Source organism: Pagrus pagrus (genome assembly GCF_965226575.1).
Source record: "Pagrus pagrus genome assembly, chromosome: 17".
Taxonomy (NCBI): domain Eukaryota; kingdom Metazoa; phylum Chordata; class Actinopteri; order Spariformes; family Sparidae; genus Pagrus; species Pagrus pagrus.
Genome location: NC_140201.1, coordinates 475,180 through 499,842, shown reverse-complemented (window position 1 = coordinate 499,842; position 24,663 = coordinate 475,180). Strand labels below are relative to the sequence as shown.

The 24,663-nt window shown below is 44.2% G+C and overlaps 3 protein-coding genes across 4 annotated transcripts; 2 read left to right on the top strand and 1 right to left on the bottom strand.

Annotated features, from left to right (window-relative positions):
- Nucleotides 1-849: 849 nt before the first annotated feature.
- On the bottom strand, nucleotides 850-5,322 carry LOC311272589 (uncharacterized protein). 2 transcript variants are annotated; one of them, XM_084379119.1, is made up of 2 exons: nucleotides 4,782-5,322; nucleotides 850-3,128 (listed from the first exon to the last, which is right to left on the bottom strand). In XM_084379119.1, the coding sequence occupies exons 1-2, from the start codon at nucleotides 4,972-4,974 to the stop codon at nucleotides 2,353-2,355; spliced, it is 969 nt and encodes a 322-aa protein (XP_084235245.1). In that variant the 5' UTR covers nucleotides 4,975-5,322; the 3' UTR covers nucleotides 850-2,352. The 2 variants fall into 2 exon arrangements, with proteins under 2 accessions (XP_084235245.1, XP_084235244.1); XM_084379118.1 differs by having other exon boundaries at nucleotides 850-3,140; nucleotides 4,782-5,319.
- Nucleotides 5,323-7,814: 2,492 nt separating this feature from the next.
- Nucleotides 7,815-13,800, top strand: LOC311272871 (uncharacterized protein). Its single transcript, XM_084379598.1, has 2 exons — nucleotides 7,815-8,276; nucleotides 11,455-13,800. The coding sequence occupies exons 1-2, from the start codon at nucleotides 8,084-8,086 to the stop codon at nucleotides 13,293-13,295; spliced, it is 2,034 nt and encodes a 677-aa protein (XP_084235724.1). The 5' UTR covers nucleotides 7,815-8,083; the 3' UTR covers nucleotides 13,296-13,800.
- Nucleotides 13,801-13,891: 91 nt separating this feature from the next.
- LOC311272873 (uncharacterized protein) lies at nucleotides 13,892-20,275 on the top strand. The gene is made up of 2 exons (XM_084379600.1): nucleotides 13,892-15,228; nucleotides 17,809-20,275. Exons 1-2 carry the CDS (start codon nucleotides 15,123-15,125, stop codon nucleotides 18,795-18,797), a joined length of 1,095 nt encoding a protein of 364 aa, XP_084235726.1. The 5' UTR covers nucleotides 13,892-15,122; the 3' UTR covers nucleotides 18,798-20,275.
- The last annotated feature ends 4,388 nt before the right edge of the window (nucleotides 20,276-24,663 follow it).

Genomic DNA, 24,663 nt, shown 5'->3' with positions numbered 1-24,663 from the left:
ATAAAACCTCCTGAACTTTAATCACGACAGATTCTTTATTGATCCGGAGGGAAATGTAGCTCAGAGGAAACAATAAATATATAACAATAAAATGAAAACAGGAGTATGAGGATAGAACCAGCAGCGAAGTGTCGCCACTAGAACAAAGAACTGTTAAAATAATAATTATAATAATAATAATAATAATAATAATAATATATATGTGGTGGTGACCAGTGCATCTCACATACCGAAGAACTGAACTCCATATGTTCTGCTTATTATATCTGTGGGTACGGGATGTAATATGCTGCTAAGTTTTTATTCCTAATCAATACGACTGAATACATTTATTACTGTTCTTACACTGTGTGTTTGAGTCGTCTGGTGTTTATCTGTGTGATCACAGAGGAGTTGCATCACTTGTCACTGTTCACTGAGCCGCACCGACACAGACCATCTAATAATAATAATGATAATAATAATAATAATGATAATAAAAATAATAATAATAATAATGATAATGATATTAACAAACACTGAGGCAGAGCGTGCTGGTGAACGCAGCCGCAGAAGATCACTCATTAGTAACATAACAGTAAATTAAATAATGACCAACATTCAGCTGTTAAAGGAAATAACACTGATCTGGAAGCAGCTGTCAAAGTGTCCAGCAGAGGGCGCACACAGCACATTTAATGATCCGACAGAACCGAACGTTCAGATGAACATCAGATCTGACCTGCAGTCTGTACGACACACTTCCTGTCCTCAGACGAGAGGAAACACACCGAGGACGTTAAATAAAACACATTCCTTCATCAGGTGACACGTCAGTAGAAACAAGTCAGAAAATACAGTCGAGTCAAACTCAATACAAATATAAATTTAATGAAGGGAATTATTTCACTTTCAAAATAAAACGGACTGAATGGAGACAACAGACGTCCTCAGAGCTGCCTCGTCTCTGTGGTCAGATCAGATCGTCTTCGTTAATAAATAATTGCAGGAGTTTATATTTAAATTAAAGCCAGCGTCTTTCTGCAGCAGCAACAGTAGTGTTGTGTTTATCTCTCTAAAGACATCCATCCTCTGTCCTCCTCCCTCTGCTCAGGTGTCCCACAGCTGATAGAGGACATGCTGCTCTGTCTCATTCAGCTGCAGATTAGATTTATATTGATGATATTTATAAGACAGACAGCTTCAGCCGAAGACATTAAACATCTCTTCTCTACATGTTTGTGTTTGTTGAACAGGTGAGTTGATGAAGTCCTGTCTCTTTCACACTGTCTCAGTCTGTGTGAAGGCTACAGAGCTGTAACAGGAGAGACCACGTCTGTGTGTCCTCCTGTCTGTCGTCCTGTCTGTCCTACAGACTCTTCATCACACTTCAGCCTGATAAACAGCGTCTGTCCCCGGCAGCTCCTGCTGTTGACTGGAGGTGATAATGTGACGTGATTCATTCAGACTCGCACGTCTTTGTCTTCTTCACTGTTGTGTTGTTGTAGTTTCTGTCTCTGGGGACAGTCAGCGTGACGTTCAGCCCTCCTGACCGCGTCTACAGTGAACTTCCTCCTGAAAACAGCCTCGTTCTCTGGGAGTGAGAGTCAAGACAGCGTCCTGTTTACTGATGGTGATAATGTGATGAGGTCCAACTTGTGTGTCTCTCTCCAGGATGTTTGGTGGGTCAGAACCACAACACATTATAAGCATCACTATGATTATAGTGTTATGTGAACCGGCACGGCTCGTTTGGTTCCACATCTGCACGGTTCAGTGTGAACAAACGAAGACGGTGTGGAGCCGAGACTTTGTTGCAGAATCTGTGTGAGGAATCTGACGTTGAAGGCAAACAGGTCTGCATTAACTAAAAACAATCACGTGACAGCTGCTGTCATTGATTCGTTAGGATCGGAGCACTTTGAGCCTCCTGACAACAACAGAGTCAAACTCTGGACTGAAACAGAGAACACATCCTCCCTCCACACGCAGAACAGACAACCTGAACATGTAAGCAGCAGAAACATCTTTGTTCTCCAGGCCACGCCTCCTAACACCTGTGATCCTGGGACAGCAGGTGACCTGACCAGTGTTAGCTACATGAAACCATACATGGCAAACAAGTGAAGGCCTGATGAGGAGGTCAGAGGTCACCTACGATCCAAACAGTTACCTTATCTAACTAAACTGACCAGCTAACTGACATGCTAATATTCCTGCGAACTGTTTAGCTAACTGAGAAATGCTACCTGACACAATAACCCATCCAGACTCCTCCTGGGACCCTGAGGTGATGAGATAAACAGTATCATCCATCCAGTGAGTTCTGGGTCTGGTCCCATCTGGACCTGGCTGCAGAACATCATCCTGCTGCTAGATGATCGGGAGTTCATGAAGCTGTGAGGACTCACCGACACACTTGTGATATTTGAGCTGACATCTCCAGGTGAATCTTTGTCCACAGACTCTGCAGCCGAGCGGTTTCTCCCCCGTGTGAGTTCTCATGTGGAGCTGTAGATGTTCCATACGTGTGAAACGTTTGTCACAGAGCGAACAGCTGTAAGGTTTTTCTCCCGTGTGTCGTTTCAGGTGGTTCTGCAGATGAACCTTCTGACCGAATCTTTTACCACAAACTGAGCAGCCGAACGGTTTCTCTCCGGTGTGCGTCCTCATGTGCGTCTTCATGTTTGAGTTCTGACTGAATCGTTTCCCGCACACGGAGCAGCAGAACGGCTTCTCACAGGAATCAAATCCGTCAGGTCTCTGAAAGTTAAAACCTAAATAAGCTTCTGTGCTCCTGACATCAAAACTGAACTGAGGTCCAGGTTCAAAATGGACTTCAGTCTGCGGGTGTAAATGTTGATCTGGTTCTGAGGTCCTGTCTGGTTCTGGTCCTCCACTGTCCTCTCCATCAGCTCCTGTCTCCATCTGTTCAGGTTGTCTTTGATGAAGCTGTGAGGACTGAGGTTTCTCTTCATCTTCATCATCATCAAACGTGAACCTGGTGACATCATCCTCCTCCTGATTGGTCCAGAGTTCCTCCTGTTCCTCTTTAATGTGTGGGGGTTCTGGTTCCTCCTGGTCCAGACTGGAGCTGCACTCCTGCTGCTCAGGGGGAAGCTCTTCTTCACTCACCGACCGCTGGACGTCTGCAGGACACTCTGAAACACAAACACACACATTGAGGAAAACTGAAGTATTTGTTTCTGAGAAGAGTGTCGGCACACTAACTTCCACACTTTGAACTCAAGCTGTAAGAACATCTAGAGAACTTGAGGTGGACCGGCCATCCAGTCACTCAGGGTTTACAACAAGCTTCAGAGGTCTGGATGTCACTACAGACAGACTGACTCAGAGAGGACCCGGTTGGTTCGCAGTGCTGAACTGGACTGATGGTCTGCCTCAACCAACAACTGCTGATGGACTGATAGCTTTACTTGTTGCTAAAGAAACCGCTATCTGCTGCTAACTGTAGCTCCTATTGGCACAAATCCTATTGAATAAACAGCCTGTCATATCTCTTGATAAAGGATCGAGCTACGAGCTACATGCAGTGTGACGGCTGCTTCATGTTATTGGTGGCCTTATTATCGATCCGACAGCGGTTCAGACCGGCTCGACTGCGCCTGGAAATCTATTAACTCATGAAGGAGCAATTTCTGCTTTTCTGATACGGCGGCTGACACAACGACCCCTTCAGCCTCTCCCCGACAGGTCATTAAAAATGATCAATAAGTACTATCGATATCCACCGATATTATTCTTCAGTATCCGGTTAGACTTTTCAGAACCATCTCGTCCAGGCCTCTGTGGAGTCGAAGCGTGCGGCAGCTGGTGCTGCCTGGAAACTTTAGCTGTTATTGTGAAGTCGTCAGTCCGGTGACTCGTCGTTGTGTTTCTGTGTTTAACAGCTTGTTCACAGCTGACTGCTGGAATAAATCATTGTTGTTACATAGCTGAGAGAATCACCAATAACCAGATCACTCGTCACTGTTCACGCCCGACTTCGTGCTTCACGTCACGTCACATGTTTACGCCTCCCCCAGTGGCGGCTGTTTGAAAACGAGGAATATTACACCTCCGTTTCACAGAGACAAGGCGGCAGACTGCAGCCTCACCTGGCTGAAGGGGCTGCTGTGTGTCAATGAGGTTTAAAGCGCTCATAGACCAGAAACCTAACCCGTCACTGCTCTCCATTTACCACCTTATTAGAGATTACTTTTATTTTGAAAACCGGATGTACAGGCTGAGCCTCTGTCGTGTTTCCATAAGGCTGCTGACAGGTTGTTTACTCTAGCAGCTGATCGTTGGGTGAAAATGACGTCACAGACAGCAGACACACTGAACCGCGTCAGCGGCGTTACCGTAAAGTTAGGAATAAAGACGCCCTCCTGTGGTCAAATTATTAAAAAGCGAGCCTTCGGAGACTGCAAGTGGCACAATGACTCGGCCCAGATGGACCAGCGCCACCGAAATGTTTGTGACTGCTCGAGTCAACACTGTCTGAAGAAACATCATGTGTGTTCATCTGCCGCCTCAATAACTCAGATTGTTTTGGGACTGACGAACATTTAGTGCCACACGTTACACGTCACTGCTCTGGAAACACTGGTGTCTGTCTGATGAGGGGACGTTAGACGACCCCGTATGTTGTTGTTGTTGTCGCTGTTTGTATTGTTTTGTTTTGTTTTTTCCTTCTCTGTCTTTTTGTATCTGTTGTTAACTGGACTTAGAGCCTGTAATAAAATGTATCTATCTGTGACGTCAGGACACACACCACAGAAGAAGAGAGGAGAACCAACCTGCTCTGTGTAACCGGACCTGAGGCTTGAAAACAGCGTCCAGGAGTCTCCGTTGTCGCTCGTTCTCCTCTCTTGACCGACTCAGCTCCTCCTCGTACTCTGCTATCGCTCTTTCAAACAGCCCAGATATCTCTTCAGCAGCCGCAGTCAGCCGCTGCTTCACCAGCGCTCTCAGCATTTGGACTTTAGACATTTTCACAGTCGCACAAACTTTGTCTCCGCACAAACTCCGTCACAAACACTGTCTGCTCTCCATCACACACTCGCTCTGTTTACGGCTAGCATGCTAAGCTAACGTGTGTAGCTTTGTAGGCTAGCGGGAGATGAGTCCGAGGAGAAACATTCAGAACAAAGGCGAACAGCACAAAGTCCATTCACACACGTTGATCAGAACACAGAGGTTCTGATGGAGCGGCGCTGTTCAGGTTGGTTCTGAAGAAAAAGCTCCGAACAAAAGAGACACGGCTCAGTCCTTCTTCTTCTTCTTCTTCTTCTTCTTCTTCTTCGTGATGTTTTTTTGACGGTTGACAAACAGCGCTTTGGTGCATTACCGCCACCTACTGGAGCAGGGGCGTTGCTAGGCCTGCAGCTTTACAGGGGCACAGCCGCCCCCCCCGCCCCCCTTTGATTCCTATATGAGCTGGTGTCCATACGAGTTTTACGTAACGTTTGCTGCGTCTCTATGAAAACATCGGTCCGCCGCCGTCTGACTTGTTATTCTTCAAGCTGATTAATGCAGACGAGTCAGAGCATATTGCTGCTCAAAGATTCTCACCTCTTCAACCCATTGTAACGCTAACACAGCTGCGTTCATCTCTCCAGGATACACTGACAATCACTGATTCATTTGCAAACTTTAATGCTGAAATCTGGAACTATAAATGAAATACCAATTTTGTTGCTGAGTTCTTTGAAGCATCTGTATACATTTGAACACAGCTATAAAACTTTTTATTTCTTGTAGGTGAAATAAATTCCTTATCTTTGTTCTTTTTGTCAAGCAGTGTGAGATCTACAATAGGATCAGGAGTTATCCATGGACGTATTACTGAGAGTGGTACCGGACAAATATTTATTTCATTTACTTCTATTTCTTTTGCTTTCTGTTCAACTATCCATCCAAACCTTTGTGTTTCTCTTCCCAACATTGTTTCAGTGCATCTTGTGTTGGATGATCTTCATTATGTCCTTTTAAATTAGCCCAGTAATTTAACGATAGCTGTGTTCTCCTTAATTCCAGTGGCATTTCTCCCATTTCCACTTGTAATGCTGATGTTGGGGTTGTTGTAATAGCAGCTGAGCATAGTCTCAGAGCCTGATATTGAATGTTGTCTAAACTTTTCAGAAATGTGTTTGCTGCAGATCCAAATGCTGCACAACCATAATCTAATACTGATCTGATTAATCCTATAGAAATGGTTTTCAGTGATGTTCTCACAGCTCCCCACTCATTTCCTACAGGACATCTCATTACATTTAAAACTTTCTTACACTTGTCATTTATTTTTTGAATATGTACATCCCATGTAATTCTTTCATCAAACCACAAACCTAAACATTTTAATTGTTTCACTCTCTCCAATTCTTGATTATATAATTTAGGTTTTAAATTAAAAGAACAGTGTCTTTGTTTTATCTACTGGAAATTTGAATCCGCACTTAAATGACCATTCTTCTATTTTAATAATAGCCTTTTCTAAACTCAGAAAAACATCATTTATCATCTCCCTCGAGGCGTCCCATTTTCAATAACACATTTCCCTGAATAACACTTCCCTATCTTAACTTGAACAGATCTTCCCAATAAAAAAATCCATGATCCATCTATACATCGGGCCTTTAATCCCTAATTTACTTAGTTTCATTAATAATCCTTCCACATCTTATCATAGCCCTTCTCTATATAAAAAAAGATGGCTACTACACTTTCCCTATGAATCTGTGCTTTCCTTACTTCCTGTTCTAACATAGAGCAGGGTCCATATTTCTACCTCTTCTGAATCCACTCTGATATTTTGATATATACCCTTTGTTTTCTACGTAATATGTTAATCTTTCATTTATCATTCTTTCCACTGTTTTGCATACAGTAGATGTTAAAGCAACAGGCCGATAACTCCCTGGGTTTTTACAATCTTTTCCTGGCTTTCGTATCGGAACTACAACAGCTTCTTTCCAGATTTCTGGTAATTTACCACAAACTTTATTATACAGCTCCAGTAAAATATCTTGATGATTTAACATAACGCAACATGTCTGAGCTCTGCTGCTTCTTCTTCGTCTCTCTTTGTTGCTGTTTGACGGCCTGCAGGAACATTACCGCTCCCTGCTGGACTGAGTGTGGAACTGTTATTACACTGTGAAGTCTCAAAGTATCAGAAGCTGAGGTGACTGATGTATAAACTGAGTCAGCTGATTATCACATCACTGTTTTCATCTGATTGATGAGAAAATCAATTAATTTAATCACAGTAGTTGAGTAAATGTACTTAGTTACTCCATCATTGTGATTCACAGATACTTTGTCACAGCTAAACATTTATTTCAATTTTATTTATTATTATACTATTTTCATCCCACAAGGGGGAATTCTTTGTTATTTTATCACTCACATTACACACACACACACACACACACAGTGTATAGAGCAGAATGAGTGAAGGGGCTGCCACATGCAACGGTGCCCAACGAGCAGTGTTAGGGGTCAGTGCCTTGCTCAAGGGCACCTCGGCAATGCCCAGGATGTGAACTAGTATCCTCCATTACTAGTCCACATCATACTTTTTTGGTCCGAGGGGGACTTGAACCAGCCACCTTTGAGTCCCCAAGCCAAGTCCCTCCGGACTGAGCTATTGCCGCCATTGAGCTCATTACATTTAGATGCAATAATAAACCGCTTTTCTTTTATTATTATTAATTATATAAACTCCTGATTCAAAGTTCAACAATGAACCTTTGAGCTCTGTGCCAACAGACTTTTATTTTGAAACTCAGCGACGACTATTCTGTCCCGGAAGTGATATTTCTCTGAGTTTTGATCAACATGGCGTCCAGTGTTCGTGTGTGTCCACTGAACAGCGCCGCTCCATCAGAACCTCTGTGTTCTGATCAACGTGTGTGAATGGACTTTGTGCTGTTCGCCTTTGTTCTGAATGTTTCTCCTCGGACTCATCTCCCGCTAGCCTACAAAGCTACACACGTTAGCTTAGCATGCTAGCCGTAAACAGAGCGAGTGTGTGATGGAGAGCAGACAGTGTTTGTGACGGAGTTTGTGCGGAGACAAAGTTTGTGCGACTGTGAAAATGTCTAAAGTCCAAATGCTGAGAGCGCTGGTGAAGCAGCGGCTGACTGCGGCTGCTGAAGAGATATCTGGGCTGTTTGAAAGAGCGATAGCAGAGTACGAGGAGGAGCTGAGTCGGTCAAGAGAGGAGAACGAGCGACAACGGAGACTCCTGGACGCTGTTTTCAAGCCTCAGGTCCGGTTACACAGAGCAGGTTGGTTCTCCTCTCTTCTTCTGTGGTGTGTGTCCTGACGTCACAGCAGCCGCCGGTCAAACAGGAGGGCGTCAGTATTCTCAACTCTACGGTAACTTAACGGCGCTGACGCGGTTCAGTGTGTCTGCTGTCTGTGACGTCATTTTCACCCAACGATCAGCTGTCAGAGTAAACAACCTGTCTGGCGCAGGGGCCAGAGGAGTTAGAGTAGTACGGGATCAGGGGCGAGGCCGGGGGGGGAGGTTAGGACGATTCCAAGGGCCCGGCACTGACAGGGGGCCCTTTGAGGGGCTAATAATATTATTATCTATCTTGAATATTTTTATCTGTCATGGGGCCCAAGATTTCTGGCGGCGCCCCTGATGGGGACAGAAAACTGACATAAATCGCGTGCGCAGTTTTTCCCCCCGAGCGCTTTCAAAGCACTCGGCAGCTATTTTGTATCCTGCATCTCTGCCCCCTGGAGCCACGCTGTAGCCCGCGAGGAGGAAACAGAGTCCGCTCGCTGAACTTCCCCTGCTCGCTCAGTGAGGTTTTTTAGTGGGCGGTTTTTGTCAGCAGGGGGCGGGCCTGGGGGGCACGCCAATCACCATTGTATCCCGAATATAATTGGTTGAGCAAATTCGCCATTGGACAGCAAGGTACGGCAACACCACTGGGACAAACGGGACAAACCACAGCGTGTTGGCCGGAGCTGCCAGTTTAAGGAGAGCGAAATTAAATAAATACAACCTAACAACTAATAGCCTAAATAATTTAGATGATTCATAACTGTGACAACTGTTATACAGTGATATTTCCGCCACTTTCCCACAACTGAGAGAGATAATCACCGGGATTTTCAAAGTAAACACACCGTGCTTGAGACGGAGACTGAGCCGCTGCTGCTGCAGTCGTCATGAAGTAAGTGTAACTTTTTGTCGTTGACCTTATCCACCAAACGTCTCCAACCAAACACTGTTTAAACCTGTTGACCTGCCAGGACGTAGTTAGCTGTTAACTTCAGAACATAGCCAATGCTAACAATGCTATTTTGTTTGCAGGTAAAGTTGCTAGCTGTTGTAGCTCAACAGCTGTTGTAACGCTATATGCTAACGTTACTCGTTTGTTATTATCAGCTGTTTTGCACGTCATTTTAATATACATATATACTGGTATATATTACCAGCTTTAAATAAAAATATTAATAATATTGGAAAGCTTGACTGGTCTTCCCTCACTAAGGAGGAAGTCCTGGGCTATTACACACGTACAGATCAATGCTTGAGTAACGCCCACACACCAAGAGATGCTGTTATATGTAATGATGTTAACTGGTCCAGTGTGGGCGCACTCAATAACTCCAAAACATCTCTACCCTGCACCATGGAGGCATATCTGGAACAGATGATGTTGCAGGACTAACAGCATTATAATGTGTTGTTCAGTACCATTAAAAGTCATGTTTATGGAGTGGGCAGTATTACAAGCAATGAGCTAGTGGGGGTCACACCATATCAAGTCTGTGAAGCAGTAAAAAAGCTATCCGATAATAAAGCTGGTGGCTTAGACCAAATTACAGCTGAGCAACTTAAATTTGCTAGTCTGAGGATTTTTCCTCTTCTCTCAGTTTGTTCACAGGCTTCCTGACACATGGGATCTTGCCGGATTCAATGCTGTCAGTGCTGGTTGTATTGATGTTTGATGAAGAGCAGCTCAGATCAACGTGTGCAGTTTGAACTTTGCTGACATTTACACTTATAAAACTCCTCAGTGGAGAAAAATGCTTCTCTTTTATTTTTATCTCTTAACAAAACAAAGCTCACAGAGTTTATTGAACCCGCCTCACGTGTCTCAGAACTGGACCTGATCAGAGAGCGAGTGTTGAGCTCGTGGCTCCACGTCTGTTCACACGGAGCAGAAATTCTCCCTCGATGGTTCTGAGACGACTCAAACGTCAAAGAGGAGTTTGTTAGTTTATTCATCTTCGCAGTCCTTCTTTTGTGCGTCCGTCTTTTCCTCTGAAAACTGATTTTCCTTCAAAATAAAACTGAACAATGTTGGTTCTTTAAACAGTTTATAACAGTTAAGATGGAGAAATACAGATGTTTGGTGTGTCTGAGGATGTGAGCGGTCATCCCTGACCTTTGACCCTGTGTGTAGTTTTATTTAGTTAAGTTATAAGTATATATACGTGTATATATTTATTATGGGTGTAACGGTATTTGTATTCGTCCCGACCCCTCACGGTACAGACGTCACGGTTCGGTGCACGCAGTCATACGACAAATACGTCAGAGTGACTTTAAAAAAAAGTTGAGTCCTCACTTTACTACAGGTGGCAGTACTGAGCCTAAAAGCTGCCAGAAACAGTCACTACAGAAGAAGAAGTAGTTACAAAAAAGGACGAAGAAGGAAAGTGAGGAAAGTAAAAGTGAGGAGTTGGAGGAGCCGCCGGCTTCATTTAAATCAGCTGTTTGGGAGCACTTTGGCTTCCCAGTACAATATAATGATGATGGCACGCGAGTGGAGGACCGGACAGACTGTCTGCCGGCGATGTTTCACGAAGGTGCGGTATGTCGCTGGCAGCACCTCAAACATGCTAACCCACATAAGACGGCATCACCCCGACATATCTGTCACTGGTGCTAGGAAAGAAACGTCTTTGGTGCAACAACTTATCCCCGCTGCGTTTAAGCCAGCTCTTGACATTAACACTGACGGGGCCAAAAACATCACAGAAGCAACTGGCATGTAGCTACAGATCAACATGTATGCACCCATATGCTGTAGTAGAGGCACCCGGCTTCAAGTACTTATTAAAGGTGCTTGAGCCACACTGCAGTGTCAGCGCATCAGGAGAACCCTCCTAATGCATTTGTTTTCTGTTTTATTCTATTTATTTTTTACTTTTATAACACAAGATTTTTTTTATTTTGCAGTCAGTTGGTGTCTGTTCAAAATAAATGAAAAAAAGCTAAAAAAAAAAAAAAAAAGCTCACATGTAAAAGTCTTTTACATGTGAGCTTTTTTTTTTCCCATTGTACCGAACCGTGACTTGTGTGTTCCGTTACACCCCTAATATTTATTTAATGAAACACATTAAAACCAAGTAAACGTGAAAACAACAGTCACAGTTTCCGATGGAGACGGTGAGATGAAGCAGAGGTGTCAGTGTTAATGTCTCTGTTCTCTGCAGACGTCCAGCGGTCGGTGAGTGAAGGAGAGGTTCCCCCTGAGCAGCAGGAGTGCAGCTCCAGTCTGGACCAGGAGGAACCAGAACCCCCACACATTAAAGAGGAACAGGAGGAACTCTGGACCAATCAGGAGGAGGATGACATCACCAGGTTCACCTTCACTCCTGTCCCTGTGAAGAATGAAGACGATGATGAAGAGAAACCTCAGTCCTCACAGATGGAGACAGAAGCTGATGGAGAGGACTGTGGAGGACCAGAACCAGCCAGGACCTCTGATCCAGATCCTGAGACTGAAGTCAGTGATGGTGACTGGGAGGAGACCAGACAGCCTCAGGCAGGTTTAAAGTCTCAGATCAATAATGAAGTCACAGTCAGTGTAGGATGTAGCTCTGACAGGGAAGCATTCATCTGCTCTGAATGTGGCATCTCGTTCATCAGGATCGAAAATCTCATCAAACACACGAGGATCCACTCGGGGGAGAAACCGTTCAGCTGCTCATTCTGTGGTCAGAGATTTAAACTAAAGGGCCACCTGACGTATCACATGAGCTGCCACACAGGAGAGAAACGATTCAGCTGCAGCGTCTGTGAGCGACGCTTCACGTGGCCGTATCAGCTCAAAAGACACAAGTGTGTCCGTCGTCAGTCCTCCAGCAGCTCCGCTGATCAGATGAAGTCAGAAGCTGACGAAGCCGCCGGGGACTCAGATCCAGACCGACATTTACAGCCTGGGACTGAACACGAGGCTGAAGTCCCTGTCAGTGATGTGGGAGGTGATGCTGGAGAGAAACCACTCATCTCCTCTGACTGTGGACCCAGTCAGAGCTCTGAGCTGGAGACTCACGTGAGGATTCACACCGGAGAGAAAACTTTCTGTTGTCCTGAATGTGGTAAAAGATTCAGCCACCAGATTTTTCTTATCAGACACATGAGGATTCACACCGGAGAGAAACCCTTCAGCTGCTCAGTCTGTGAGAAAAAATTTGCACGAAATGAAAATTTGATGCAACACATGGGACGTCACCGAGGGCAGAAACCGTTCTGTTGTTCTGAATGTGGTAAGAGGTTTTTGTGGAAGGGGAACTTGCTGGAACACATGGCCGTGCACCGAGGGGAGAAACCGTTCAGCTGCTCAGTTTGTGGTAAAAGATTCACACGAAAGGCTCATCTGACCCACCACACGGCCCAGCACACCGGGGAGAAACCATTCAGCTGCTCTCAATGTGACAAAAGATTTATACGAAACGCAGACCTGACCCGACACATGGCCACACACACAGGAGAGACTCCGTTCTACTGCTCAGTCTGCGGGAAAAGTTTTACTAGAAAGTGCAGCCTGGAGCTCCACATGGCCTGTCACACCCAGGAGAAACCATTCAGCTGCTCTGAATGCGGTAAACAATTTAACCGGAAACAAAGTCTTACTGTACACATGAGAACCCACACGGGAGAGAAGCGGTTCTGTTGCTCAGTTTGTGGTAAAAGATTTGTTCAGAAGGCTCAACTGACCCGACACTCGGCCGTGCACGCAGGAGAGAAACACCTGAGCTGCAGCGCGTGTGAACAAACCTTCACACAACGTTTTACGTTAAAAACACACGAGTGTGATCGTCCTGATCCGTCACAGCTTCACCAGAACCAACACAGTAAAGAGGAACAGGAACTCTGGACCAATCAGGAGGAGGGTGACATCATCAAGTTCACCTTCACTCCGGTCCCTGTGAAGAGTGAAGACGATGATGAAGAGAAACCTCAGTCCTCACAGATGGAGACAGAAGCTGATGGAGAGGACTGTGGAGGACCAGAACCAAGTCCTGAAAAAGTATTTTTGGATCCAAACTGAAAGTTAGAAAAAGGTTCAGAAAGTGTTTGATCCAAACCGTGTGTCCGAACAGATTCTGATGGTTGTCGTTGTGTTATGTTTCAGACCCGTTTGATTTGATCCGATTGAAAGTTGATCAGGAAAGTTCTACAGTACTGAACTCCTGGACAGGGTCAATAACAGCCGATGATCTGTCGGATGTTTGAGTGTTTTTAACAGTTTTGACTGATTTCTCTGAATCAGAACATAAACCCGACTGATCCAACCTGCTGCTGTTTATTTTGTCTCTTCATATTAATAAAGAAATAAAGTGAAAACATGAGGAACTTCAGTGAGACGAAGGAGGAAAGTTCTGGAGCCATAGACCGGATCACGTGTGGTTCAGACCAGAACAGAACTGAAATAATGTTAAACTTTAAAGCACTTTACAACAAAGAAACGACTCAAACCGCCTGAAGACACAAAACATTTAATAAATACTGTTAAAAGACAAAAGATGTCAAATAAACCAGAGAAGAAGAATAAAGATATAAACACCTGATGACAACAATCAGGTCCAATACAGTTTAAAGGAAGCGCAGCAGAACATCAGGTCCAACAGTCACACACAAGGTGGAGAGTTCTGGAGCCAAACGTATAAATCATGCGTCCTTCCACCTTTTTCCTCGCAGGTGTCTGAATGTGTGAACGTCCACAGAGACGGTTTGTGCTGATCCATGTTTGTCAGCATGTGTAACATGAACACAGTCGAGTCTGATCGAGCTGATTATTTTCACTACATCATGTTTGAGGATCACATCTATAGTTTAAAACCTTCACTGTGATGCGTTTACTGTCTTCTGTAAACATGTGCGTCAGTGATTATAATGATCTTTATGTAAATAAACAGATAAACACATGATCTTTATAAACGCAAACAAAGATTATTTCCTGTATTATTGAGGAGTCAGAACACATCCAGGTGTCGGCGGCACTATAAGGGCTGTAGCCACATGACACAACAGCTGTGTTGGTGGTAGAGGACGGTACCAATGAGCAGTTTGGACCAGAGCCAGTGTTCAGGGACCGTTCTGATGTTCTGGCCCAGGATGATGACATCATCAGGCGGAGAGAGCGAGGGGATCCTCCTCAGATCACTTTTAAAAGTGAACTCACAGCGTTCAACTCTTCTGTCTGTCTGATCATCATCACTTCCTGTTCTTCAGCTGCTTCTTTGCTTCTGACATTTATCTGTAAACCAGGTGATTCGGGCCGTTTATAGTGAACTGTGTTGATGGTACCACTAATGTCGTGACGTGGTCGTATGAAGAGGCAGAAAATGGAAATACTCAAGTAAAGTACCTCAAAAAAGCAGTTCAGTACAGTAGTTGAGTAAATGTACTTAGTTACTCCATTAGTGTGATTCACAGATACTTTGTCACAGCTAAACATTGAGCTCATTACATTTCTTTTATTATTATTAATTATATAAACTCCTGATTCAAAGTTCAACAATGAACCTTTGAGCTCTGTGCCAAAATACTTTTATTTTGAAACTCAGCGACGACTATTCTGTCCCGGAAGTGATATTTCTCTGAGTTTTGATCAACATGGCGTCCAGTGTTCGTGTGTGTCCACAGAACAGCGCCGCTCCATCAGAACCTCTGTGTTCGGATCAACGTGTGTGAATGGACTTTGTGCTGTTCGCCTTTGTTCTGAATGTTTCTCCTCGGACTCATCTCCCGCTAGCCTACAAAGCTACACACGTTAGCTTAGCATGCTAGCCGTAAACAGAGCGAGTGTGTGATGGAGAGCAGACAGTGTTTGTGACGGAGTTTGTGCGGAGACAAAGTTTGTGTGACTGTGAAAATGTCTAAAGTCCAAATGCTGAGAGCGCTGGTGAAGCAGCGGCTGACTGCGGGGAGCGACGCGGCCGCCGGAGCGACAGCAGCGCGACTGTATTCTCAACTTTACGGTAATTTAACGTTCAACGCTTCTGTTGTTGTGACGTCATTGAAGTGAAAACAAACTGAGGTGAGTCGGAACCAGTACACAGAATAAAAGTGATGACATCAGAGAGAAAAGAGAGAAATGAAATCAATAAAGGACGAGAAGAAGACGTCACATCACAGGAAGTCAAACCAGTGTTGCTAACGTTACCTCTAAAAGTAACTTGGTACGTAACACTTTAGAGTACGTTACAGTTACCTTTGTGTGATGTTGTCCAGACGGCGTCCACGTCACTGTAGCTTCTTTACGGCCCGCAGTCTAACAGGATGACGTCACATCACATCTTATTCTGACAGTCTGACAGCGAGCAGAGGCAGAGTAACACACACACACACACACACACACACACACACACAGCTGGTAATGATTAACAACTCGCTACATGCTCACTGACACTGTAGGTAACCTTCAGCTGAGCAGCAGGACACAGACAGAGAGACACAGAGAGAGAGACAGACGGACAGAGAGACACAGAGAGAGAGACAGACGGAGACGAAGCTTCAGAAAGTTTATTTTATTTTTGTGGCCACAAAAGGAAAAGACAGCAATTCTCCCAGTAACAGATTACTTTGTAAAAAACTAACTAAATGACAGATTACTTGAATGGCAAAAAAGTAATCCAAGTACTCTAACAGATTACTTTGTAAATTACCCTCAACACTGTTCAGAACAAATTACAAGAAGGACAAATAATTAAGAACAGATGAAAAGAGAAGACAAGTTCAGAGCCTCAGCTGTTAGCCGCTGCATGCTTCGCCTCACGTCTGTTAGCCGCTGCATGCTTCTCCTCACGCCTGTTAGCCGCTGCATGCTTCGCCTCACGTCTGTTAGCCGCTGCATGCTTCGCCTCACGTCTGTTAGCCGCTGCATGCTTCTCCTCACGCCTGTTAGCCGCTGCATGCTTCGCCTCACGTCTGTTAGCCGCTGCATGCTTCTCCTCACGCCTGTTAGCCGCTGCATGCTTCTCCTCACGCCTGTTAGCCGCTGCATGTGTCTCCTCACGTGTCTGTTAGCCGCTGCATGCTTCTCCTCACGCCTGTTAGCCGCTGCATGCTTCTCCTCACGCCTGTTAGCCGCTGCATGTGTCTCCTCACGTGTCTGTTAGCCGCTGCATGCTTCTCCTCACGCCTGTTAGCCGCTGCATGCTTCGCCTCACGCCTGTTAGCCGCTGCATGCTTCGCCTCACGCCTGTTAGCCGCTGCATGTGTCTCCTCACGTGTCTGTTAGCCGCTGCATGCTTCTCCTCACGCCTGTTAGCCGCTGCATGCTTCGCCTCACGTCTGTTAGCCGCTGCATGCTTCTCCTCACGCCTGTTAGCCGCTGCATGCTTCTCCTCACGCCTGTTAGCCGCTGCATGTGTCTCCTCACGTGTCTGTTAGCCGCTGCATGCTTCTCCCCACGCCTGTTAGCCGCTGCATGCTTCTCCTCACGTGTCTGTTAGCCGCTGCATGCTTCTCCCCACGCCTGTTAGCCGCTGCATGCTTCTCCTCACGCCTGTTAGCCGCTGCATGCTTCTCCTCACGCCTGTTAGCCGCTGCATGTGTCTCCTCACGTGTCTGTTAGCCGCTGCATGCTTCTCCTCACGCCTGTTAGCCGCTGCATGCTTCGCCTCACGCCTGTTAGCCGCTGCATGCTTCGCCTCACGCCTGTTAGCCGCTGCATGTGTCTCCTCACGTGTCTGTTAGCCGCTGCATGCTTCTCCTCACGCCTGTTAGCCGCTGCATGCTTCGCCTCACGTCTGTTAGCCGCTGCATGCTTCTCCTCACGCCTGTTAGCCGCTGCATGCTTCTCCTCACGCCTGTTAGCCGCTGCATGTGTCTCCTCACGTGTCTGTTAGCCGCTGCATGCTTCTCCCCACGCCTGTTAGCCGCTGCATGCTTCTCCTCACGTGTCTGTTAGCCGCTGCATGCTTCTCCCCACGCCTGTTAGCCGCTGCATGCTTCTCCTCACGCCTGTTAGCCGCTGCATGCTTCGCCTCACGCCTGTTAGCCTCTGCATGTGTCTCCTCACGTGTCTGTTAGCCGCTGCATGCTTCGCCTCACGCCTGTTAGCCGCTGCATGCTTCTCCTGACGCCTGTTAGCCGCTGCATGCTTTGCCTCACGCCTGTTAGCCGCTGCATGCTTCGCCTCACGCCTGTTAGCCGCTGCATGTGTCTCCTCACGTGTCTGTTAGCCGCTGCATGCTTCTCCTGACGCCTGTTAGCCGCTGCATGCTTCTCCTGACGCCTGTTAGCCGCTGCATGCTTCGCCTCACGCCTGTTAGCCGCTGCATGCTTCGCCTCACGCCTGTTAGCCGCTGCATGCTTCTGTTGCCAGATGAATTTGTTCAGTTTGTTGCTCTGATGTGAAACTTGGCTCATCAGACAGATTCTGAGTCTCACTGGAGATTTTCTGCCTCATTAAAGATTAAACAGAGAAAATAAATCATGTGAAAACAATAAAAACACAAATCAGTGAAATAATGAAGCATTAAGAATAAATTAACAGCTGGAGATTTAAATGAGGTTCAGATTGTTGTAATCTGAACCGTCTCTGTTCTCTGCAGACGTCCAGCGGTCGGTGAGTGAAGGAGAGGTTCCCCCTGAGCAGCAGGAGTGCAGCTCCAGTCTGGACCAGGAGGAACCAGAACCCCCACACATTAAAGAGGAACAGGAGGAACTGTGGACCAATCAGGAGGAGGATGACATCACCAGGTTCCCCTTCACTCCTGTCCCTGTGAAGAGTGAACATGATGATGAAGAGAAACCTCAGTCCTCACAGATGGAGACAGAAGCTGATGGAGATGACTGTGGAGGACCAGAACCAGCCAGGACCTCTGATCCAGATCCTGAGACTGACGACTCTTCTGAGACTGAAGTCAGTGACGACGGCTGGACGGAGGCCAGAGAACCTCATGCAGGTTTAAACTCTGGGATCAATAATATAACCAACAAGGACTCGTTCATCTGCTCTGAATGTGGGAAGACGTTCGTCCACAAGACGAACCTGAAGAGACACATGAGGTGTCACACGGGAGAGAAACCGTTCAGCTGCTCCTTCTGCAGTAAAAGCTTCACCCGGAGGGAACACGTGGTCGCTCACATGAGATGTCACTCAGGAGAGAAACCGTTCAGCTGCTCCGTGTGTCGCAGCAGCTTCAGCCACGGCTGGTCGCTGGACAAACACATGAGAGTCCACACAGGAGAGAAACCCTTCAGCTGCTCCTTCTGCAGTAAAACATTCAGGCAGCGCTCAGATTTGGTCGCTCACTGTCGAATCCACACGGGAGAAAAACCTTTTTCCTGCTCCGTCTGTGACACAAGGTTTACTCAGCGTCACACGCTGGTTCAGCACATGAGAACTCACACTGGACTCAAACCTTTCGTCTGCTCCGTCTGCCGCAAGACGTTCTCACGGAAGGGTCACATGACGAGACACATGGCGGCTCACAGCGGCGAGAAACCGTTCAGCTGCAATGTTTGTGGGAAAAGCTTCACCTGGCAGTCGCAATTTAAAAGACACGAATGTGTCAGAGAGAGCGGCGGCAGTCGATGAGGCTGCGGCGCTGACAGAGCTCAGTGGCGATTGGTCGAGACAGAAACAAAATGAATGTGTCAGCATGAATCATAATAAACTGTCACTGAGAAATTCATTTTATTTTCCTGTTTTCTGTTCTGCAGGTGTTAAACTGTCACAACCTCTGTGACTGTAAACGTCCAGCAGAGGGCGACTCAGCACATGTGATGAGATTATAAACCACTGTGGTCTTTAACTGAACTGACTCACCGTGTAGGGCGAGAGAGATTAATAAAGAACAGGCGGTTCAGAAAGAGAGAGACTGTTCACGTTTGGTTTTACTGAGTGATCCGATCAGAAGTGGACAGCTTCCAGCCCGTCAGCTCACACTGACCTTTAAGTGACCTTCTGTGATGGGATGTCATTTCCTGCTCTGTATGAAACCAACCCGTCCATCACTGAGACAATCAGACTCCATGTTTCTACTCAAAGACAGGAAGACGTTCATGTAGAACATTTGCTGAATTCACAAGAAGGAACAAATCAGTCAGAATCAGTCAGAGACAGAGTTTCACACAGTTTATAAAGTGTCTCCAGCTCAACAACTCACTAAACTGACACTTTTGTTAAGGGAGTCTGGTGATGTTGTGTTTACTAGTGACTTCATTATGTGATCCAAGTCCATGACTTTCTCTCTCTTTCTCTCACTCTCACTCTCTCTCTCTCTCTCACACACACACACACACACTTAACAACAACAGTCACTTAATTTAAATATGAAGGTTATGACATCACACAGCTCAGAGAGGATCTGGTTTACATCATCACGACACGGTGCTGATGGAGGAGACTCCACTACAGAAAGGGTCAATACTAAATGAAATGTCCACAAGAAATAATAATAATAATAATAATAATAATGATAATAACACAATTAATGAAGAAAAACAAAAACAGTATACAGAATAAAGTATGGACAGCAGGGATGAGGTGATGAAGTGTTCAGACCTGCAGGAGCTAAAATATTATTATTATTATTTATACTAATAACCTGTAATCTGTTCTGAGTTTTATGCATTTCATGGTTTTTATGTTTATAGTTTAATTTATCTGTTTGTCTCAACATGTTTTAATGTTTCATTCTTCACTTTATGACAGCAGCTGTGCATTAATGTCTCAACCTGGTTTTGTTTTAATGAATCACATTTTGATTATGCAGCCGATGTGGTTTTAACAGCTGTTCAGTCTGTTGCAACAAGACTGAGATGTACCCGCAAAGCTTGAGGTGTGATTTGCTAAGATGCCTGTTCTGTCTTTGAAAATGAACTTGTCTTTATATAAATCATATAAATGAACCTTTTCTCTGTGAATGAAGTGTAAAAACAGCGACGGAGAGGAGGATGACGGCTCTTGGGTCTTTGCTTTTGGCTCTGACTTGACATCTTTAATGGATTTTTTACTTTTGTATTTTTCTGAACTGAAGCTGTAAAACTTGAATAAAACTTGGATTTAGTTCATCCCAACTGAACTTTTGTTGGCTCCTCTCTACGAGGTGGTCTGACCAGTCGTTGTAGGTAAGAACTGTGATAGGCTGACACATTATTAACTTTTTGTTAAGTCAAGAGATTTGAAATGTGCTGAAGCTGAATCCTGGATAATGATTTAAAGTCTATTAAGCACTGAAGTGTCTGAAAGCTGAAGCTGTGATATGAATGTTGTGATTTGACACTGATGACACGATGTGAGTTCACCTGGTTTCACAGGTTTTTACTGTTTTATTTTAAATGTGATGCCTGCAACACGTCCCAGAGCAGCTGGGACAGAAGCAACAAAAGACGGGGAAAGCTGAGGAATGCTCAAAAAACACCTGTTTGGAACGTCTCACAGGTGAGCAGGGGAATTGGAAACAGGTGAGTGTCATGATTGGGTAGAAAAGGAGCAGACTGGTCCACCTGCAGTCCAGACCCGTCTCCCATTGAAAATGTGTGGCACATTATGAAGTGCAAAATACTGCGTTAAAGGAAAGGGGATGTAACGCAGTGGTAAACATGCTCCTGACCAGCTGCTCTGGAACCTGTTGCAGGCATCAAACTCAAAATGAGTGAATATTTTCAAAAAAACAAAGTTTATCAGTTTGAACATTAAATATCTTGTCTTTGTTGTGTATTCAATTGAATATAAGTTGAAAATGATTTGCAAATCATTGCATTCTGCTTTTATTTACACAACATCCCAACTTCGTTGGAATTTGGGTTTGTAAGTGAAGAGTTCAGCTCGCTGTGACAGAAGATCAGCTGTGTCACATGCAGAGTTCATGTGTAACGTCCAGCGTCAGACCAGCTCCTCACTTAAAAACACAAGATTAGCTTCTCTCTTGTGGTAGCTTGAACGTTAGCTTTCCATCCTTAAACAAATGCAGTTTCTTACATTGACCACTTGTTGGCGTACAGTCCCCTTTAAGTCAATTAAGTCTAATCCAATATGAAACTGGAAACCCTGCATCAGTTTACATTTTAAAACACCCAAAACTGCTGAAAGATAATTTAATAATACGGTTTATAATAACAATGAAACTGTTCTCACTCATAGACTCCAGCCAGCTGAATATGTTCTCATGAAGATCCATCAATTATTCCCTGAGAAATGTAGAGACGTGGAAAACAGCCATCACACATCACAATGAGAGAAGAAGTGAGGACACTTCTGGATCTGTCCTTTTGTTTATAACGAGGTCTCTTCTGGGCCGAGACTCGTCCTCCATCCAAGTCTGCTGGAAATCTGTTCAGTAGTTTTTGTGTCATCCTGCTGACAAACCAACAAACTGACAGACGGGTGAAAACAACCTTCTGGTGACGCTAAGTAGCTTCTGTCGTGTCTACACTGAACACTCGGAGCTCACATCCGGTCTTTTTGAACTGACTGAAGACTTTTTTAGACTGAAGCTTCAGACTCGATGAATCAGCTGATGTCTGGTTCTTGATGCTGACTGAATAAATACAGTCAGGTGCCACAACAACTGTTCCAGGTCTTGAGTTAGATTTTACAGTCTTAATAATTATTAGTTTTATTTATTGCATTCATTATGTTAATCATCGGTAGTATTATAATTCACTGAAAGACTCCAGTGGAAACATTAGACTGTAAATCTGTTCCAGCTCTTCGGCCCTGATCATTATAGAATATAATGTTTTACATAAACTCAATGTTAAACAGAACAAAGACAATATTTATTTATCTTTTTACAGTGTGATCAAGTTTTTGTAAATATTTGATGATTCAATGTTTCAAACCAGTTGTGACAGGAGCAACATCACCTGTCCGGATCATTACAGGTGATCAATGACTGTCTGAAACTGCTGTAAACAGTTTGTTTATGATCGATTCTGTTGTTTACAGCGTACAAACTTTTATGGAATTTTACTTTTGCTACTTTAAATTCATTTTGATTTGAATCCTTCTGAACTTTCACTGAAATAAAGTTTTGTACACTGTAGTGTTACTGCTGAGCCACACACTCACCTGACATCCTGTTTGAACTGATCCAACCATTGAACCAGTCACCACATCACCAGACTCCCTTAACATATGTGGTGATTTTAAGAGTTGCTGAGTTAAAACAAACTCTCTAATGTAGTGAAACTCTGTCTCTGACAGATTCTGAATCATTGTCTCCTTCTTGTAAATTCAGCATTAAAATTTGTTTCCTTGTAAAAAGTGTGAGTTTGTGGCAGCATGGCTGTACCAGCCTGTCTGCTTCTGTGTCTAAAGTGCTAAAGTCTCACCTGCCAACATTTAGCAGCTGTTTGAACACACTGTTTAAACTGATTTCACCATTTACACTCAATTTATGAAAGAAGAAACATTTTATTGATCTAAACATGTCACATTTTACAAAGACACTAAACAGTAACCAGTATAGGCGACTTCTTTGTCCCCAGACTCCCTTAACAAATGTGTCAGTTTAGTGAGTTGTTGAGTTGGAGACACTTTATAAACTGTGTGAAACTCTGTCTCTGACTGATTCTGACTGATTTGTTCCTTCTTGTAAATTCAGCAAATGTTCGACATGAACTTCTTTGTGTCTTTGAGTAGAAACATGGAGTCTGTTTGTCTCAGTGATGGACGGGTTAGTTTCATACAGAGCAGGAAGTGACATCACATCAGATGAGGTCACTCAGACAGATATTGACACCAAACGTGTTGTTTATGTGACGCTGCGTCTCCTACACATCTTGTGTGGATTTTGGTGGTGGTGTGTTCACACAGCCTTTTCATTTCAAGATGGTGGAGGTGAAGGTCGACTGGCTGAATGGAAAGAGAGACGACACACTGAGAGGGTGTAAAGAAGGTGAGACATCACATTGTCAAAGCCGGAACAGAACGACCCTTCTGGGTGAAAACAAAGACTGTTAAAGTGTCGGCAACAAATCAACAAAGCTGATTGCATTTTACACATCAAACAATAGAAAACTGTAGTTTGTGATTTTCTTTACTTCCCCAAAAAACGAAGGAGAGTAACAAGAGATCTGTGTGTGTCTGAACTAACCCCTGTGAACACCTGATCACAGGTGAGTTAATGATGTCACTGACTAAATGACAGTGTGCTGTCTGTAGATCAAAGTTAATCAATGATGATGTCACTACAGTTTACACTGTGAAAAAGATAGTATCATAAAACACCTGCTTTTTGAATGGGGTTTGGTTTTAGTCTGCCCACTGTAGACTGTTAGGAGCAGAGGTGTTTCAACAACAGCTGACCTGCTGTCTGATAATGAATCTTATAAACAGCTTTGTTTAACTTTATACTTTTATTATCATCTGCAGGAGGAGCAGAAAACATCTGGATATTCTGATTCAACAACATATAAAATACTATGATGATACAATATTTAAGATAAAACACACAGCTGTGAGTCCAACAGGAACATCATCGATATCTAAAACACATCCAGAACATGGACTGAACAGGAGTCTGGGTTTAAAATCTCTTCACCATCATCAAAAACAAATTAACTTCCTCGTCTAAAGAAATGAAATAAAAATAATCTGCAACCACTCAGATAACAGTTTCAGTCATGGGAACAAAAATAAAAACATTTGCTGCTTTATTCTGACATAAATTAGAGTAAACAGAATATCTTTGGATTTGGACTGTTGGTCACTTCACACCAACTCACCCACAGCCCAGAACTTGTTTTAGTTCATGTCCTGGATTTTCTTGAAAAAACAAAACAAAAAACAAAAAAACAATTCAAAAACTAAAACTTAATTCATGGGACCCAGCTGTGCTCCAAATACTTTACAAAATGGATTTAATGATTCTGAGCCTCATCAACTGCTCAAGTGACAGAAGTGGAAATCATAAATGAGTTAAGAACAGTTTTCTGCAAGAAAACCAACCAGTACAAACCGACTGTAAACGTCCAGAACTCAACAGGTATCAGACGGAGAGAAAAGCTTGAAGCCAACAGAACAAATCAAATCTCCATCGGTGTTTTTCAGCTCTGAAGTTATTTAAGAAGATGTGAGTCACAGAATCAGCATCTGGATCAACAAAGTGGAAACTAGTGGAGATATTAATGTCTGAAAATCAAAGATCCCAACAATAACTGAAATAAACACGTTGTAAATGATCTGCAGGGTCTGCTGAAAGATGTTGAGGCTGAGAAAACTCACACCAGGTTTCTGTCTGATACCAGTTGAGCCTGTTTTTCATCGAGCTCAGGAAATTTGCAAGTTACAGAGTTTATTGGTTTGTTGCAGACTAGATGATGAAGTCATCAATGAGGTCTAGAATAAAAACCAACAAACCACAAAAATGATACATTTAGCTCTGAGGGCCAAACTTCTAAAAACACTAACAGATGGTTTAACATTCATTTCTTCAAGATAATCCTGACGTGAG

Excerpts from the sequence above, each read along its gene's own strand:
- LOC311272589 (XM_084379118.1), bottom strand. The coding sequence starts at position 4,974 with ATGTCTAAAGTCCAAATGCTGAGAGCGCTGGTGAAGCAGCGGCTGACT. Across the intron at positions 3,141-4,781 it reads GGTCCGGTTACACAGAGCAG|AGTGTCCTGCAGACGTCCAG; the intron begins GTTGGTTCTCCT and ends TTTGTGTTTCAG.
- LOC311272871 (XM_084379598.1), top strand. The coding sequence starts at position 8,084 with ATGTCTAAAGTCCAAATGCTGAGAGCGCTGGTGAAGCAGCGGCTGACT. Across the intron at positions 8,277-11,454 it reads GGTCCGGTTACACAGAGCAG|ACGTCCAGCGGTCGGTGAGT; the intron begins GTTGGTTCTCCT and ends TGTTCTCTGCAG.
- LOC311272873 (XM_084379600.1), top strand. The coding sequence starts at position 15,123 with ATGTCTAAAGTCCAAATGCTGAGAGCGCTGGTGAAGCAGCGGCTGACT. Across the intron at positions 15,229-17,808 it reads ACTGTATTCTCAACTTTACG|ACGTCCAGCGGTCGGTGAGT; the intron begins GTAATTTAACGT and ends TGTTCTCTGCAG.